The sequence below is a fragment of the Cynoglossus semilaevis genome, chromosome 2 (genome assembly GCF_000523025.1).
Source record: "Cynoglossus semilaevis isolate Cse_v1.0 chromosome 2, Cse_v1.0, whole genome shotgun sequence".
NCBI lineage: Eukaryota > Metazoa > Chordata > Actinopteri > Pleuronectiformes > Cynoglossidae > Cynoglossus > Cynoglossus semilaevis.
The window spans coordinates 1,290,445-1,307,295 of record NC_024308.1 but is presented as its reverse complement, the minus strand read 5'-3'; the positions used below and the strand labels follow the sequence as shown (position 1 = coordinate 1,307,295).

The window sequence follows — 16,851 nt, the reverse complement described above, 5'->3', positions numbered from 1 at the left end:
AGTGTGTGTGTGTTGGTGTGTGTGAAGGGGAGAGAGAGAGAGAGAGAGAGTTTTGAAAAACCCAAAGTCAGAGACTGAGTATATAAATATATATAATTATATATTTATAGTTTCTTATACTGATGTTGACATAGATCATATATTAACCATATGATTATCATTATATACTGTATGTCATATTTAAAGATATCATTTGTTACTTTCTTTATCAAAAGACAAATTAGGTGAGTTGATCTTTTTTTAATAAGGTATTAAATATCAGGGGCGGGGGCAGATTCGTGGTCGTCCCATGAAGAGACCAAAGAGGATTTGCCTCTGTTTGATTTGACTTTTGTCTAAATGTAAAAAGTTCTCAGTATTTTTTTCTTTCCTCACCGCCGACTGCAGCGGCACTTCTTCACTTCTTCACTTCAGTCCTCACATCCCACGGGGGAAAAAAAAAAAGCACCGACATTACCCTGTACTGATGCAGTGGAAGGAACAGAAGCCTGAAAATTAGAGAGGAGTTCCGACGTCTGCGATCACATCACTGTCACCTCAACCCTTTAAGAGACATTTAAAACCCACAGCACAAACCTGGCAGCTGCCATAACCTTTTAACTCTTTTCCTCTCGCTCACTTTGCCGATCTTCAGGAATGTTATCGTGTCAATTAAAGCCCGTCCTGCAGCGATCATACGCTCCACGGCAGGAAGACAGCAGCCACGAAAGGTCGCTCACCGCGGTAATGATGCTGCACAGAGACAGGTGAACGCAGGGCTTCTGATTGGTGGATGACTTCTCCATATAAGGCGGGCTGTCTTTGGGACAGACAAACTGTCTTCCACCAATGAAAAGTCCTGGATTGTGATCAATAATCTTATGAGTTTTCACAAACCAAACGCTGACAATGATTCAACGGCAACTTTATCAAACTCTTATTTTAGAACGTGATTTTTGGAGGTTCCCTGTTATATTATAGACTGTATGTGGAGGCTAAACTCTTGGCTCGCGGCTCAACACTAGTGCCATGGAAAAAAAATCAATCAAATTAGACTCATCTTAAAAATGACAAATTATATCATAATAAATATTACCGTTACAGACTAATTAAGAACTTGCAAGAAAAAACTGTATTTATTAAATCTGAAAACAAATAAAAGTAATGATTTTCTCTGAGTCAAACCTTTAAATGTCCAGCACTAACAGAAGAGTCTGGACTGTCTGCTGATTCGGAGACTTTTTTTAAGTCTATAAAACAGCGTGTTCAAACAACGGAGCGTTTGTTCTAATGAAATATGACTCAAACTACACAGCGCTGCTGCTGCTTTTTAAATTGAACTCTAAAGTCACGCAGCTCTGTCTTTGTGTGGTATGACGTCAGCTCAGAGGCTCCTGGGTTCATGGAGGGTTTGAAACCGACCGTGTCGTGTCGGTGTTTGGGTTTTAATTCAGGTTTCAGAAACGTCTGAGAAACATAAGCTGTTTATCATATTTGAGTTTTGAGACATCATTGTAAAAACCAGAACCAGGGCTCTCTCTCTCTCTCTCTCTCTATTTTTCATGATTCCAGAACCTTCCGCTCACTGAACCCATCACAGTATGCTGTTCAGGCAGTATATGTAAGGCAGCGGGGAGCGTACTGTAAATTTTAATTAGAAGCCGAGGAAGAGTGAGGGACGATGTTCATAATATAAACACTAGGAGGGTTCATCGTTTCACTGAGAGCAGAACAACAGTGTGGTGAGTTCTGTGGATCCAGACTCTGCTGCAGAACAAAGGAGCGGCCGCTGCCTTTGAAGTGATAGATCAAATATTGGGTTCTTTTACTGAGAGATTCTCTCTTTTATGGCAAAAATCTCCAACTTCAGTAACAGTGAAACGACAGAGCGTCGGAGATGAAACTCTGTCTCTGCTAACGGGAAACGCTGACGTTGGAGTCTTGGTTCCGTCCGTCCAGTTGGGACGGTCAGAGAGATTGAACGTCTCTGTTATCGGTCAGCGTCACACTGTGTGTTTGACGCTCAGCCTCTTGTGTTATCAGCACGATTGCTGCCCACGTCTAATTTGCTGTGACGAGCACACACTCCTAACACCACAGGGAAACACACACACACACACTCCAATCAGTCTGGACCGGACTGACCGCTGGAGACCGCCGTCTGATGATGAACTCTTCATCACGGTGATTCTGGCTGACAGTCTGACATTTAGATGAGGGTTCCTACAATAGCACGGTGGAAAGAACGGCACTTGAAGTCTACTTTCATCAACTGGTCGATCCTGTGCTGTGTTTCTGTAGAGTTGACGGTTGAAATCCCAGTCTGGGTTGTCCGAAACCTGAATTTAGGTTCGTTTAGGTTCCAGCAGATCTGAGGTCAGTTAATGGTTGAGGTGCAGTCATATATTTCTACAGTAAAAGCTCCGTTTGCTACAGTCATGTCTGACATTCCTTTTTTTTTCTCGCAGTATTTAAATTCACTTTTCTCCCGTGATTGGTCCTAACGCTCAGACCTCGTCAACCGTTGCTAAGTCACAGCTACAGTTTCATAATCCAATAAATATGGAATTCAATTTAACTTGGGATTCAGACATTTTATAAAACTAAATGAATTCAATTCAGATTCGATCACCGGCCGCAGCTGTACCGACCGCAGCTCTCTGCAGATTATATCTGGACCAGTGGTCATCACTGTAATGCTGACTGCAGTTTCCACGTCCAAGGCAGCTACAGTGAGTCATACTTCACTTCACTGAACCTGAACCTGAACCTGAACCTGACCTGCGGAACTGTCCAGTAAATTCCTGTTTCGATAAATGGATAATGGACGGATGCTTTAGGCGCTGAGTGGGTTTCCTGTTTCAGGTTTCTGGGATGACGTTAACTATTATGGTTTTAAAGCTCAAGAACAAAAGTGTTTGTTTGTTATTACTGTCCGACTGGACGTGTGTCCAAAGATCTCGTCCAGAAATGGGAAAGAAAAGAGTTAAAGAAATGAAGAACTAGTTCTGCAGTGATGAGCTGTGGTAAAGACCCGACCTCAGAGACTCAGCTCTGAGGCAGAGTGATGTTAGCAGCCAAATGTCAATTAGGTTGTTGACCTTTGGATGACCTCCCTGGGGTCGTATTTAACACCAATGAAGCCACTACTGAAGACACGGCTCAGAAAAGTGACCAAGAAAAGGAGCCAATCAGGATTGAGCTGCTGCTCTGACACGGAGCCACCGTCACCACTGGAAGATGACGTTTTCCAGTGGTCCGTCCTGGACTGTCCACAGCAGGGACATGAAGGGGTCAGGGACAGTTTCACTTCAGTGAATCTGGTGAAGAACTCTGGTAAATGTTCAGTTGTTTCTGACAGAGAAAAGGTCGGGAATGACAAGCTCGTCAGATTAGAGGCTTAACACCAGGTCGGCCGAGGGCTTTAGTGAAGAAGGTAAGAAAAAAATCATGAATAACTCTGGAGAAAAGGTCACAGGCCACAAAATAGAGAGAGAGAGAGAGAGTTGGTAAAAACAGAAGAAGAAGAACTGCAGGGTGTGACAGAGAGGAGGAGGAGGACACACGTATGAGGGAATAAAAAAAGATTAAAACAAAAACAAAGACAGAATATATATTATTCTTTATGGAAATTATTCCTGCAACATCATTCATGGAATTTTTTTCCATTCCTACATGATGCAAACTGGAGTCACGGGAACAGAGAGTGAAGAGAGCTGATGCTGGGATTCTGGGCTTTAATTGAGCTTTTGTGGCTTAACATAATAGTGTCTGTACTGTCTGTGGTGTCTGGGCTGTCCGACCTGTCCGGACTGTCTGTGAGCGCCGTGACGTTAGGGTGGTATCACAGGAAGTACACCTGTCTGTACTGTCTGTGCTGTCTGTGCTGTCTGTGCTGTCTGTACTGTCTGTACACCCCAGGTCTAAAAAGCCTCTCGACTCAGTTCTGCTGATAACAGACTGTGCTCAGTCCACTCGATGTTCAGAACGATGACAGAAGCCGTCACGTTACGTCAGAAAGATTCAGCTCCGACTCTGAACCTTCCTGCATTTTCCTATTTTCTTTCTTTTTTTCTTTTTTCATTTTAAGATATTAGATTCTCAAAATAACTCATCGCATCATCTCACAACACATCAAACCTGGAGGTAAAATCCTTCAACACTAACTGATCATTTAACTGCCACCTCATCAGAGGAGCGAATGAACTGTTACTGTCAGCCAATCAGGAGCCAGCTGTGTCCTAGTGAAGGCTGAGTGACATCAGGGAGGGCGAGGAGGTGCAGCATCACTTCAGGATACAGACTTTTGACCCAGAATATTTAGCAGAAACATGAAAAGGTTTTGTTCCGTTACGTCTGATGATTGGAGGTTTTTTGTCGGTCTCTGGATGTGAGGGCGGTCGGATGAAAAGAATCTAATTGGCTTTTCGAGCGGTTTGGTCGGTGAATAATTACACGTCTGGAAGAGAAGTTAAAAACCGGATCGTGGCCAGTGCTGCTGTCATTGTGGTGTTTGATCCGTCATCTCTGATTGGTCTGTTTCTTTACCTGCTGTTTTCACTGGATTTAACTGGAAAAAGTCGAAACTCAGTGTGTGTGACAATGTGTGTGTGTGAGGGAGAGTAAGTGAGAGGGTGTGTGTGCAGTGAGTGCAGACGGACACTCAGGTCAACAATGATGACATAAAGGCTAATTACTTGTGGCGATTTAAATAAATTAGTCCTTACTTTGATTAAAGTCTCGTTAAAAACTGAAGTTAAAGTTCTTAAATAATTCAGTCCTTACTTTGATTAAAGGTCAGTCTCGTTAAAAACTGAAGTTAAAGTTGACGGAGAAAAAACCCAGTCAGATCTAAACGACACATGTGAATTCTTAACAACATATTTTCATTTAAATTCAGTCTCCAGGTGAAAGCTCTGCTCACTTTCTGTTCGGTGACTGTGTGTGAAGTTTTTTTTTTTTATCCTTCTGTTTCCTTCTCTCTTCTCTCTTACACAACCTTCTCCTAATGAGAAGAAAATCCAACTGTAAGCATTTTTTTTCTTCTTGGTGTGAGTTCAGCTCACACACACACACACACACACACACACACACAGCTGTGTACCTTATATAACACTGCCCTCCAGTTCATCAGGACCCGCCCCTGAGGTGATATCTGACCAATATATCACCTCACTGGAGTGTCGTCTTATTATTATATTTATATTCTACTGTTGATGAGGCATTAACCCTTTCAGTCCAGGACGGTTCATTGATAAATGTCCACTGACTTTGGTCTGTTGTTACTGGACAATGTCCAAACACTGAGCAGGAAGGTACAAAAAAGAAAAAAAAAAAAAAAACCCTGAGGAAGAAGAGAACCTGGCCAATCAATTAGAGCGGAACAAACACCTCGGGTGTCGAACGTTTGTGAAGGTCTACCTCAATGAGAGAGGACGTTAAAGAGCAGCAGCAGCTTCAAACTAAAACACAGGATAACATTTATCTATTATTATATTATATTCAAATAAAAAAATCAATTTAAACAATAAAGAAAAACAAACTTCAGAAAGATTTACCATGAAGGTATTTTCCCAGTGACTGAGGTGGATTAGACTGATGTTAATGAGCTCCGTTACTTTTCTGACTCTGATTCAAATCACTCAGCTCCTCATTTATCAACCTGCACTCACAGAGTAGTCTGTGTTGTCTGTGTTGTCTGTACTGTCATGATAGAGAACCATAAACCAGTATAAACCAGTATAAACCAGTATAAACCAGTATAAACCAGTATAAACCAGTATAAACCAGTATAAACCAGTATAAACCAGTATAAACCAGTATAAACCAGTATAAACCAGTATAAACCAGTATAAACCAGTTCTCTTTTACCCGCTCTCGTCCAGTCAGTTTGATAGATTCCTAATTTTTCACGATGACGATCGTCACAGAGCCGTTTCACGGTCGACTGCACTGTGGCTCAGTGGACGATCGAGGCTGTGACTGTATCACTACATGGTTGTCTGTCATGTTGACCACAGGTTCACGTCACGTGTGTGTGTGTGTGTGTGTGTGTGTGAACTGTTGATTCTTATTTGATCTATGATCCAGCTGCAGGTGTTTTGGCCTCACACCACAGGCCCAGGTCAAATGGATCAAACTTAAACTTTTACAAACATTTACAGTAGAATCACAGACTCTTCAGTTTGGTGCAGGTGCGTGAACCGAATGATGTCATGAACCGTATATTTGGTAACACGCGACGACGACAGTGACCACTGATGAAGTAGTAAAAAAAAGTTTAAAAAAAACTGTAGATAAAACATTTTGTTACAACATAAACATAAACAATGATCTATTCTCTCTCTCTCCCCCTCTCTCCCTCTCTCTCTCTCTCTCTCCCTCTCTCTCTCTCTATAATTAGCTCTGGATCTATTTACGGTCCACTAATAAATCAGACTAAAAGCTCTCCATCGAACCAATGAGGAAATCCACTTTTCCACCGGCGTCAACTGATTAAACAAATACTCTGTGAATAGATTTCTACTTTGAAGTACTCAGTACTCACTGTACTGCGTACTGCATCTTTGCACACATTCATCATCAGCGCCATCGTTGGTCGCTGTGAGGAAGCCAAACCCTGGTGAATTAAAGCCCACTTTGACGGACAGGGACATTAGTGAACTCAGCGACTCTGTGTAAACACAGCCCCGAGGGTCGGGCAGCTGTACGACAACTGCTGCTGTACGACAGCTTCTTACACGGTGCAATAATTAACTCATCCGTAGAGGGAGCTGTGGTGCAGTCGCCCTGATCTGGGACAGTCACAGGCCTGAAGTAGAAGCAGGTCTACGGTCGGAGCCCGACGCTGTTTCCCAGGTTACTGTGGACTCTTGTTCTGGGCACAGAGGGGATCCTGATCCTCCTCCTCCTCCTCTTCCTCCTCCCTGTAGCTCCATCCCTCATCATTAGCAGCAGCAGTAGCTCCAGCTCCAGCTCCAGCTCCAGCTACAGTGTGAGTAATGACTTGGGATGAGGTGCCTGGGTGTCTTTTTTTTTCTCTCTACATATTCTCCAGTTTTGCTTAATGTGCAGATAGAGGTGACGGCAGGAAGTGGCCACTGGGGGCTGAAGAGAGCGAGTCAGAACGTTACAGTGTAGGCGAGGGAGTTCAACTGTCTTTGTCTCTCAGTCTGTCTTTGTCCTGACACCAGGACTTATTTCCTGCAGGTCTGAGTCGGATGAGAACGTTTGAAAGATGTGAGTCGTCCCTGAGTTTATTCATTTTAAATTTATAACAAAGAAAATTAGGATTTTAGAATGACATAGTTACAGATATTTTTTACTCCGTTTCTTTCCTATATGTCCATGTATGTAGATATATTTGTACTGGTATGTATTGTGTATAAAAATGTTGAAGTTTGAGCAGCTAAACCAACAGAACAGGACGATGTCTGGATCTTTGTTGACTTGGTTTGTTTGTTTTCTTTCTGTCCTCACTTTATTGCTTATATTGGGGTCAGAGTTGTGCAGCAGAAACTAAGCCCAGGTCAGACAGTGAGGGTTCAGGTCGAGCACAGGTACCGTCACGGTAGACAGAACACGGGTGAATCATGGGCCAATCAGCTGTCAGCAACACTTCTCCAGTGACTGAAGCGCTTGTCAATATTAACAGGTGAGAAACTGCTGGTTTAGAAGCGATGGTGAATGTGAGTCACGGTGGATGAGTGGTTTAGAAGTGATGGTGAATGTGAGTCACGGTGGATGAAGGAGCGGAGCTCCAGGACGATCGGTGTTTTCATGCTGTGTCTGACAAATATTGACTCTCACACCTGAGAGGTCTGACGGCAATTCAGTGACCTTTATGGTTTGGTCAACATGACCTCCACGATGGACACCCCGTCCTGTCATTTAATATAAAGGAACAAACAACACGCAGGTGAGATCACATCCAGTAAAACACCAGTAAAAAACCAGTAAACACCAGTAAACACCAGTAAACCCCGTCCTGTCATTTAATATAAAGGAACAAACAACACGCAGGTGAGATCACATCCAGTAAAACACCAGTAAAAAACCAGTAAACACCAGTAAACACCAGTAAACAGCAGTAAACACCAGTAGAGACCTGAGACTACGTCACCTGCAGTAGAATCATCCACATAGAACTGACCCAAAAGCCACAAAGAACATCAATTATTCTGTTTTTTTTTTTACTATAAAGCCGATGTTTAAAGGCACAGACAACAATGCACCTGCTCTGGGCCGGGTGAGACCTGAGACCACGTCACCTGCAGTAGAATCATCCACATAGAACTGACCCAAAAGCCACAAAGAACATCAATTATTCTGTTTTTTTTTTTACTATAAAGCCGATGTTTAAAGGCACAGACAACAATGCACCTGCTCTGGGCCGGGTTCGCAGCAGCTGTGAGATCAGAATAAAACAGGCTGCATATCGTTACTCTTAGATGACAGCGTGTGTCGAGGAGCAGATTCACATGAGAAATCGCTGAGTAGCTTAAGTTTGCCATTTCCTACTATAGCTCACAGATGGCTCACACGTTTCTGGGGTGTTGCTACAACTAACATCTATTTTATCACCACTGGAAACGGGAGCATCGCTTCATCACTGAGGACGAGGGTTGGAGGTAAAATAAGTCAGAGATGGGGCTGAAGTCTCGTCTTTATCGTGGAAACTGATTCTCAGTTTTTGATTTTCCAACAAAAGACGCAGCGGTCTTTGTACGGAGGCTGATTTAAGGCACGGCTCAGCGAGAACACGTGTCCGGGCTCGGAGCTGCCGACAACACGCTCCAGGGTCACCGTGAGGTCAAGATCAGACACGGTGCCTTAATTAGTCGAGAGGTCACCGCAGGGCTGAAAGGTCACGGACGTGAATCGTACACACAGTTCTCACTTGACCTCGTTACTGACACGACAATAAAAACATCAACAGGTGTCAATCAGCTGACGTTATAAAAATAAAAACCCAGTTGGGAGTGAACACAGGTCTGGTCCCTGGGCGTTGATCTCCAGAGAATAAATAAGTACAGAGTACAGGACAGAGTACAGGACAGAGTACAGCACAGAGTACAGTACAGAGTGCAGTACAGAGTACAGTACAGAGTACAGTACAGAGTATCAGAGTACAGTACAGAGTACTACAGTGAGGGGTGAGAAAACCTGCTGTACATGTGAATTAAAGTGATAATTCTGCAGGTGTGACAGAAAATGGAGACGAGGGAGTCAGAGCTGCAGGTTATTAACAACGAACCAGGACAGAGTACAATACAGAGTACAGGACAGAGTACAGGACAGAGTACAGGACAGAGTACAGTACAGAGTACAGTACAGAGTACTTTACTTCAGTCATGGATTACATCGTTTCTGAACTGTATTATTTTCTCATTTGTTTTGCGTCTATTGATTGTGTTTCTACTTTACATCATTGTTTCCCAAAGACTGGGTCGCGGCCCTCAGGTGGGTCACAAGAGGGATTTTTTGGGGTCGTCTTGCATCATGTTTCCCAGTAGTTTACGAATAACATCTGTTAACTTGGGTGGTGAAGGTTTGTGCCTTTGGTTTGTGCCTTTGAGCAGCCAGGGACCAGAGCTGCACATCAGCAAATCGTCCATAACTCAGAGTTGACGTAAACGCGTCAGAGTTGACGTAAACGCAGCCGTCGTCTCGGTCATTTCTTCAGGTTCATCTGTTCTTCAGAGCCTCAGCGTTGGTCACCTGACCCCGGAGCCGTCTGTAATTCATACCTCAGGCCACTTCTCACACCCACTCAGACACTTCACCACTGGTTTCCCCCTCGTCATTTCACATGGATTTCAGTCAAGTGGAAACACTGTCCAGAGCTCATACATATTGATGAGGCGGTGATGGAGGAGGGGCTGAGGTCTGATGGAGGAGGGGCTCAGGTCAGATGGAGGAGGGGCTGAGGTCAGATGGGGGAGGGGCTCAGGTCTGATGGGGGAGGGGCTCAGGTCAGATGGAGGAGGGGCTCAGGTCTGATGGGGGAGGGGCTCAGGTCAGACCGACATGCCTTTTACATGCTCCGTGATCCTGTGTTAATGTTTCATAAGGTGAAGCCTATGTTTCACGTGTCGTGTTTCAACCTGCCTGCAGCATCTACAGGGACTGCAGCACACACACACACACACACACACACACACACACACACACACACACACACACACTTTACTACAGAGTATCATGTTGTGGTTTGTCAGACGGCTGTTGTTTTAATGACAGCCTCTGTTTTTCAGTCAATGACTGAGAGGGAACTGTCTTCGCGTGCGTGTTATGTGATCTTCGGTCGATGTCCCGCTGACCTCCTGACCTTTAACACACTTATTTCTGACAAGTCGAGAAGACATTGTATACTAGTGGGCATTATTAAAACCTTGGTCCAGTTCTGTACAGACCAAAGGTGTGGAAGTAAAAAACGAAACCTCATTTGTCATAAATGACCATTAGTGTGTGTGTGTGTTTAAATTCTGAAGATTTGAGTTTTATTCTCCTGCGTGGTCACAGACTCTTCAACTCTGACCTAAACTCTGCCAAAGAACCGTCTTGAATCTGGATGTTGTTACAAACCGTTGAGAGTTTGATCACGTCGACGGCTGTGACACGTTTATTATGTTGGCAACGACTTCAAGTCATATTTTCCAACTGTTTGTCAGTCGCTCTGAGGACACAAGGTGGTGATGAATGTTACCTCCAGAGACACACTCTGGTGAGTGTGTGTGAGTGTGTGTGTGTGTGTGTGAGACATAATTTAAATTTCTTAGGTAACTTTCTTAATGACCGTCATCGATCTCTTGTCTTTGCTGTGAAGAACAGGAGGTTGGAGACACAGGTTTCGTCTGTAGATTTATTTACTGGCTGTCATTAACATTTATTATAGAAAATAAAGTGAAAATGAAGGAGGAAAATTGCTGCCTCGGCTGAAACGACGTTCATAAAATTTAAGGTCGGGTTCAACGTTTACAGCCGTTAGCTCAGCTCATCAGTTCAATCAGCCATGAACTGGTGAGGAGACCTGGAACAGGGAGCACAGAATCACCGTCCAGTCTGAACGCTCATCTGTAAACATTAGCATGTCAGTAGGCAGGTGTGTCTGTGATGGAGTCGGTCTGTGCCAGTCAGACCACACTGGCTCTGATACTGGCTTTGACCGTCTGTTTTTGGCAAAACTGTTCTGATCAGTTTAGTCAAATAAACGACCAGAAGGTTTTGTCGTCTGGAGGCGACAGTCGTTTCTCTACCCTCAGAATCCTGACGTCACTCTAAGTTCAAACGTTTCTCCCTCTGTTTGTATCGTCCTTCTTCTCATGATCATTTCTGATGTAAATTAAATGACAGATTATTTCATTACATCACTATAAAAAAACTACTGTGAAAAACAGAGAAACTGTGGCGTAATAAAAACATCATCTCACTCCTCATCACCCGAGGCCAGTTTGCAGTTCGAGACAGATTGTGTGGTCGTGTGTGTGCGTCACATTTATCTCCAGAATAAATCAATCCTGCTCTAATCTCCATTTCTGATAAAGAAACTGATGGAAAACAAACAAAATCTAAACAAACGACGATGAGCGCCGACATAAAAGAAAGATAATAGAAAATAGACATGATTCAACTCTAACATTCAATTATAATCAGTGTCAGTTTGAATAGATTTAGTCTTAGTTTCATCTAAAAGCCTCAAATCGTGAGTTATAAGTTTTGTTTTTCTGTGTGGAGTCATTGTTTTTGCTGTTCTTTTCCTTTAGAGAATCAATTAAAGTCACAGTTTATTGATCTTATTGAAACGATTCGTTCATCAGTGATGACCTCAACGACCTCACAGCAAAGACAATTCCAGAGATTTAAAAAAGAAAGTGTCAAATAAACAGTGTTCTGTTTGAAGTCTACAGTATGAGGTGAATAATAAGATATATTCACATATACAGTAGATAAATATAAATATATGTATAAATATTTGATCATTATTTTCCCTCGTTAGCTTCTAAGCTCTGGATGTTTCACTGTGTGACGCTGTGAACGCAGCTATTTAAAAAAAACAAAAAGAAAACAGTAAGTCAGAGCCGGGATGATAATTCCTCTTCCATCACTCAGGTTTCCACATCGTTGCTTCAGCCTCAGAGCAACATGACAAAAACTTGAAGTCAGCGTCTGAAATAATCCTCTCCAGATTTACATCACTCTCTCAGAAACACAGTACACTCACTTCTTTGGCAAAAAGAAAACCTAAAGTTCATCTCCAGCTTTGAATTTGAAGTCATTAAAAAAGTCAGTGAAAATAGATGGGAGGCAGCGTCAGTGCTGGTCTGTGATCCTGAGGACCTGACGTGTTCATGTCGGTTCTGCTCGTTGTTGTTGTTGTGTCAGAGAATCTTAATCTCCTGCAGGTTTTAGTGCTTGTGTCAGAGAATATCTTAATCTCCTGCAGGTTTTAGTGCTCTGTAAATCAGGTTAGGGAGCGTCTGCCTTTGACCCATCAGTGAAAAACGCCAGTGATTTACAACTGACCCAGAATCAGTGGCACTTTGGTTCTTGGTCAGACACAGGCTGCCAGAGCACGGGACACGATCTCCTCTGTTTAATGATGATTATTATTATTCTTCAGTCTGACACTGGGACGACTGCTACCTCTACTGAACACCTCCACGGCCCCAACAATAAAAATAAACAAAAATGAGGAATCAACTAGGACAATTATATAGTGTATAAATATATATATAAACAACAAACAACATCAGTTCTATGTAAATGCCGTCTATACTGTTCTCAGAGCTGATGTTTATTTTTCTGGATTCCAATCAAAAAGTTTGAGTGTTTTTTTTTTCCTTGTGGCTTTTGTTTTGTTTTGTTTTGGAGTTTTTTCCAGAACAGCTAAGTTTAAAAGTGCATCACGTTTCCCAGCAGCTGCCGACTCTGCAGCCACAAGTATAAAAATAATATGGAGACAGTTTAGCATAAAGACGCTGACCCTGAAAACAAGCAGGAAAACTGGCACACACACTGACTGTCTGCCTGCTGGAACCGATCCCTGGAACTGTTGGCTCCAACTGATCCCTGGAACTGTTGGCTCCCACCTATCCCTGGAACTGTTGTCTCCAGCCGATCCCTGGAACTGTTGTCTCCAGCCGATCCCTGGAACTGTTGTCTCCAGCCGATCCCTGGAACTGCTGGCTCCAACTGATCCCTGGAACTGTTGGCTCCAACTGATCCCTGGAACTGTTGGCTCCCACCGGTCCCCGGAACTGTTGGCTCCCACCTATCCCTGGAACTGTTGGCTCCCACCTATCCCTGGAACTGTTGTCTCCAACTGATCCCTGGAACTGTTGGCTCCAACAGTACCTGAACACACGGCGCAGCAGGAACATTCGGTTCTGCTCAACTGGAAACTTCATTCCAGCCATTCAGGGAAAAAATAAGAAATAGAAAAACAAACATTTGGGTTTGTTTTGGATCGACTTCAACCTCATGAAAAAGGCAGCTCATGATTGGCTCTGTGTCAGAGTCTGAGCACTTCCTGTTGGCTCAAGAATTTACTCACTTTAAAGATGCAGTGGTAACAAATATATATATATATATATATTTGAGGCCTTATCTGTTGTAAATGACTGTCTTTGTCTCACAGACTTTCGTCTCTGCCGTTTGTATGAAACTTCCACAGTGAATAGAACGACCACATTTATACTGTTGTACGTCTGCAGGCTTCAGCTTCAGAGAGTGTGGGTGATGGTTTAACTCCTGGTGGGAGAACGTGACTGTGAAGAAGAACCGTGAAGTTCAACTAATGAGAGACGCTTCAGTCCTCGCAGGAAATACTTTCAATTTATTTCATTATTGTTTGTGAGGTTTTTTATTAAAATCTCTCTCTTTATGAGGCTGTTTGTTCACACTACGTCATATTTGGTTCAATGGCAACAAATATGTGCAAAAACTTCTATAACACGGATCGATAATTAACGTAGAGAGACTTTTTGAAAAGCTGATAAATGTTTCAAACATCAACAGGATCAAACCACTGAACCACTGAACCACTGAACCACTGAACCACTGAACGTCAACATTAACAACTTTAACAACAACTTCCTCCATACTTTGATAGTTTTACTAAGAGAAAACATTTCTGACCAAAAATGTAACACAAACTAACTGAGTGGATGAGACTCAGCTCTGAGGAAACACACCGATACTGAAAAAACCAAGAATCCTAAAACAAATCAATCATTTTAGTTTCATCGTCCCCTGGACAAACTGTCTTCAATAAAACAGTGTCTTAAAAACAGCCGTCTGTTCTTCATGACAGTCTGACGGTCGTGGAGTCGTGTAAGAAAAACTCACATCGTCATCATGGTGTAGTGACTCATCGTCATGGTCTTGTGGTTGATGTACTGTTGTCGGACAGATTGTACTGTAGTATTTCCATCATCCAACAGTAAAGTGTGTACTGTAAGATGGGGGAGGGGGGGCGGAGACACCAAGCATCTGTCCTGACACCCGTCGTTGTTGATCTCACTGTTGTAGGGGAAAGACTCTAGGGCTGCAGATAAGACTGTTGCCATGGTCCTGAAGGAGATACCGAGTCAGGCGTCATCAGAAGGGAAGCCCCTCCTCACAGTGACTACCAAGGTGGGCACAACCAACCTCCCTCCCTGCCCTCACTGAGGAACACCCCCCTCTGCTGGCTGTCCCCTGACTGACCTCTGCTGGCTGTCTACTAACGTTATGATCTAAGCTCCATGACTGCTGTGTGACCACAGACCACCACCACAGACCACCACCACAGACGCTGCAGGTGTCTGTGGTGATGACCGTGTGACCACAGACCACCACCACAGACAGTCTGTGGTGGTGGTCTGTGGTGGTGGTCTGTGACCCGTAGACACAGATTGTTTTGAACACAGAGACCAACTTTCAGCGCTCTCTATTTTATGTGTGTGTGTGTGTGTGTGTTCAGTGGAGTGGGGGGGGTTGACCCCAGGGTTCAACACAAATGTCCTCTCCAGTTACTAATCAGGTGAGACGTGAGCAGCTGCTCCTCCGTCTGTGCAGCTTCTGTTTCCTCTGCTTCGTTACAAACATCTCCGTCTCTGTCTCTGTCTCTGTCACCGTCTCTGTCTCTGACTCTGTCTCCGTCTCTGTCTCTGTCTCCGTCTCCGTCTCTGTCTCTGTCTCTGTCTCTGTCTCTGTCTCCGTCTCCGTCTCTGTCTCTGTCTCCATCTCTGTCTCCGTCTCTGTCTCCATCTCTGTCTCTGTCTCCGTCTCTGTCTCCATCTCTGTCTCTGTCTCCGTCTCTGTCTCCGTCTCTGTCTCTGTCTCCGTCTCCGTCTCTGTCTCTGTCTCTGTCTCCGTCTCTGCTTCCATACTGTCTGTGTTGTGTCATCTGCTGCTGTTGTTGTGTCTGTGTGTGTGTGTGTGTTTTCTGTATTTACTGTGTGTTCCTGCTGCAGCATGTCTTATTCAGTGTGTTTTTGATTTCCGTCTGCAGTGTGTATTTATAAAAAAAACTGCCACATGAAAGATTTACAGCTGAAGTCCAGAACAGAACAGTGTGTAGAGAATGAGGAGGGTTTGAGCTGAAGGATGACGCTGCTTTACACTAGCACAGCTCTGTATACTGTATATATATATATGTGTGTGTGTGATTATATCAAAAATAGATGTCCAGTTCCAGAATCCCTACATGTTACTTTAGTCCCATAAAAACACACGTTCTTCCACACATTTAAGTTTTCAGCAACTAAGAAACTTCTTAATGTTTTCATTTCATCTGACTCCTCGCCAAACGCCGACAGCTCACAGCTGAACCAAAAGTGCAAAAACAAAACAGTTACGACCGTCATTACCAGAGTGAATCCCGTCTTTTGTTTGGATAATGTTTCCTGGTCGTACTGCGAGCCTCGGTCTTCATCTATTTTTACATCCATTAATTTGCCTGCACTAATGTTTGATTCTATAACAACAAAAACGCACAGGCCATTAAACAGCCCTGTCACCAGCCCTTGAGCCACGTCGTTGTTGTTTGAACTCAACTCAGAGCTACAGTAAGTTCATGCAACATTTACAGAACAGATGAAGAAAAAAGGACTGAGGCTGCAGTTCACGAGACACCATGTCCCAGTTTGATATCACTGAGCGAGTGACAAAAACCCAGTGACGGGTTGTGTCCTCACGCCGTATGTCAAGACGAGTCACGTCTATTTGTAAAGTGTGATTTGTCTCAGCGGCTTCGCTGAGTCAGCATTTAACTAAAAAAATTAAAATAAAAATCATGAGACCAGAGAGTGGGGATATGTAACAGTAACAGTAAAGGACTAAAATAAAATAAACAAACATATTTCATACATTTGGAAACGAAAGAAAAAACAAATCTTCAATTTAGTTTCACTAAAATAAAAGCAGCTTCAACTACTGCAGTTTATGGTCAGATATTCAAACAAGACATTTTTGGTTAAAGTCACATTAGTTTTATATCAGAAAAGTTAAATAAATATTTAAATAACACCATGAATTGTCACAAAGACTTGATTTTCACGGCATTTGTTTCTTATAAGAATGTTTTAGTCTGAGATGTTTAGAGAATAAATAGAAACCATTTCTGAGAAAATTGTTTTTATAATGGAATAAATAGAAACCATTTCTGAGAAAAATCCCATCGTGACATCACATTAGAGTGACCTCTGAACTCCAGTGAACAAACCTGACCTGACCATGATACAACAACAACAACAACAACAACAACAACAACAACAATCTCTCAGTTAGCCTTTAGCTAACAGAGGGAGTTAGCCGTTTAATTTAACAACAGTCATTTTCTACCTCGTCACTATTGTTACCATGGTCCTGAAGTAAAGTGTTTTCCTC

General features: G+C 43.1%; 1 protein-coding gene across 1 annotated transcript in view; it reads left to right on the top strand.

The window, feature by feature from the left end:
* Window positions 1–16,851, top strand: part of pex5la (peroxisomal biogenesis factor 5-like a) — a 48,255-nt gene that overhangs the window by 11,478 nt on the left and 19,926 nt on the right. Inside the window, 1 exon segment of the mRNA XM_025053444.1 lies at window positions 14,512–14,616. Coding sequence (XP_024909212.1) covers window positions 14,512–14,616 — 105 coding nt within the window.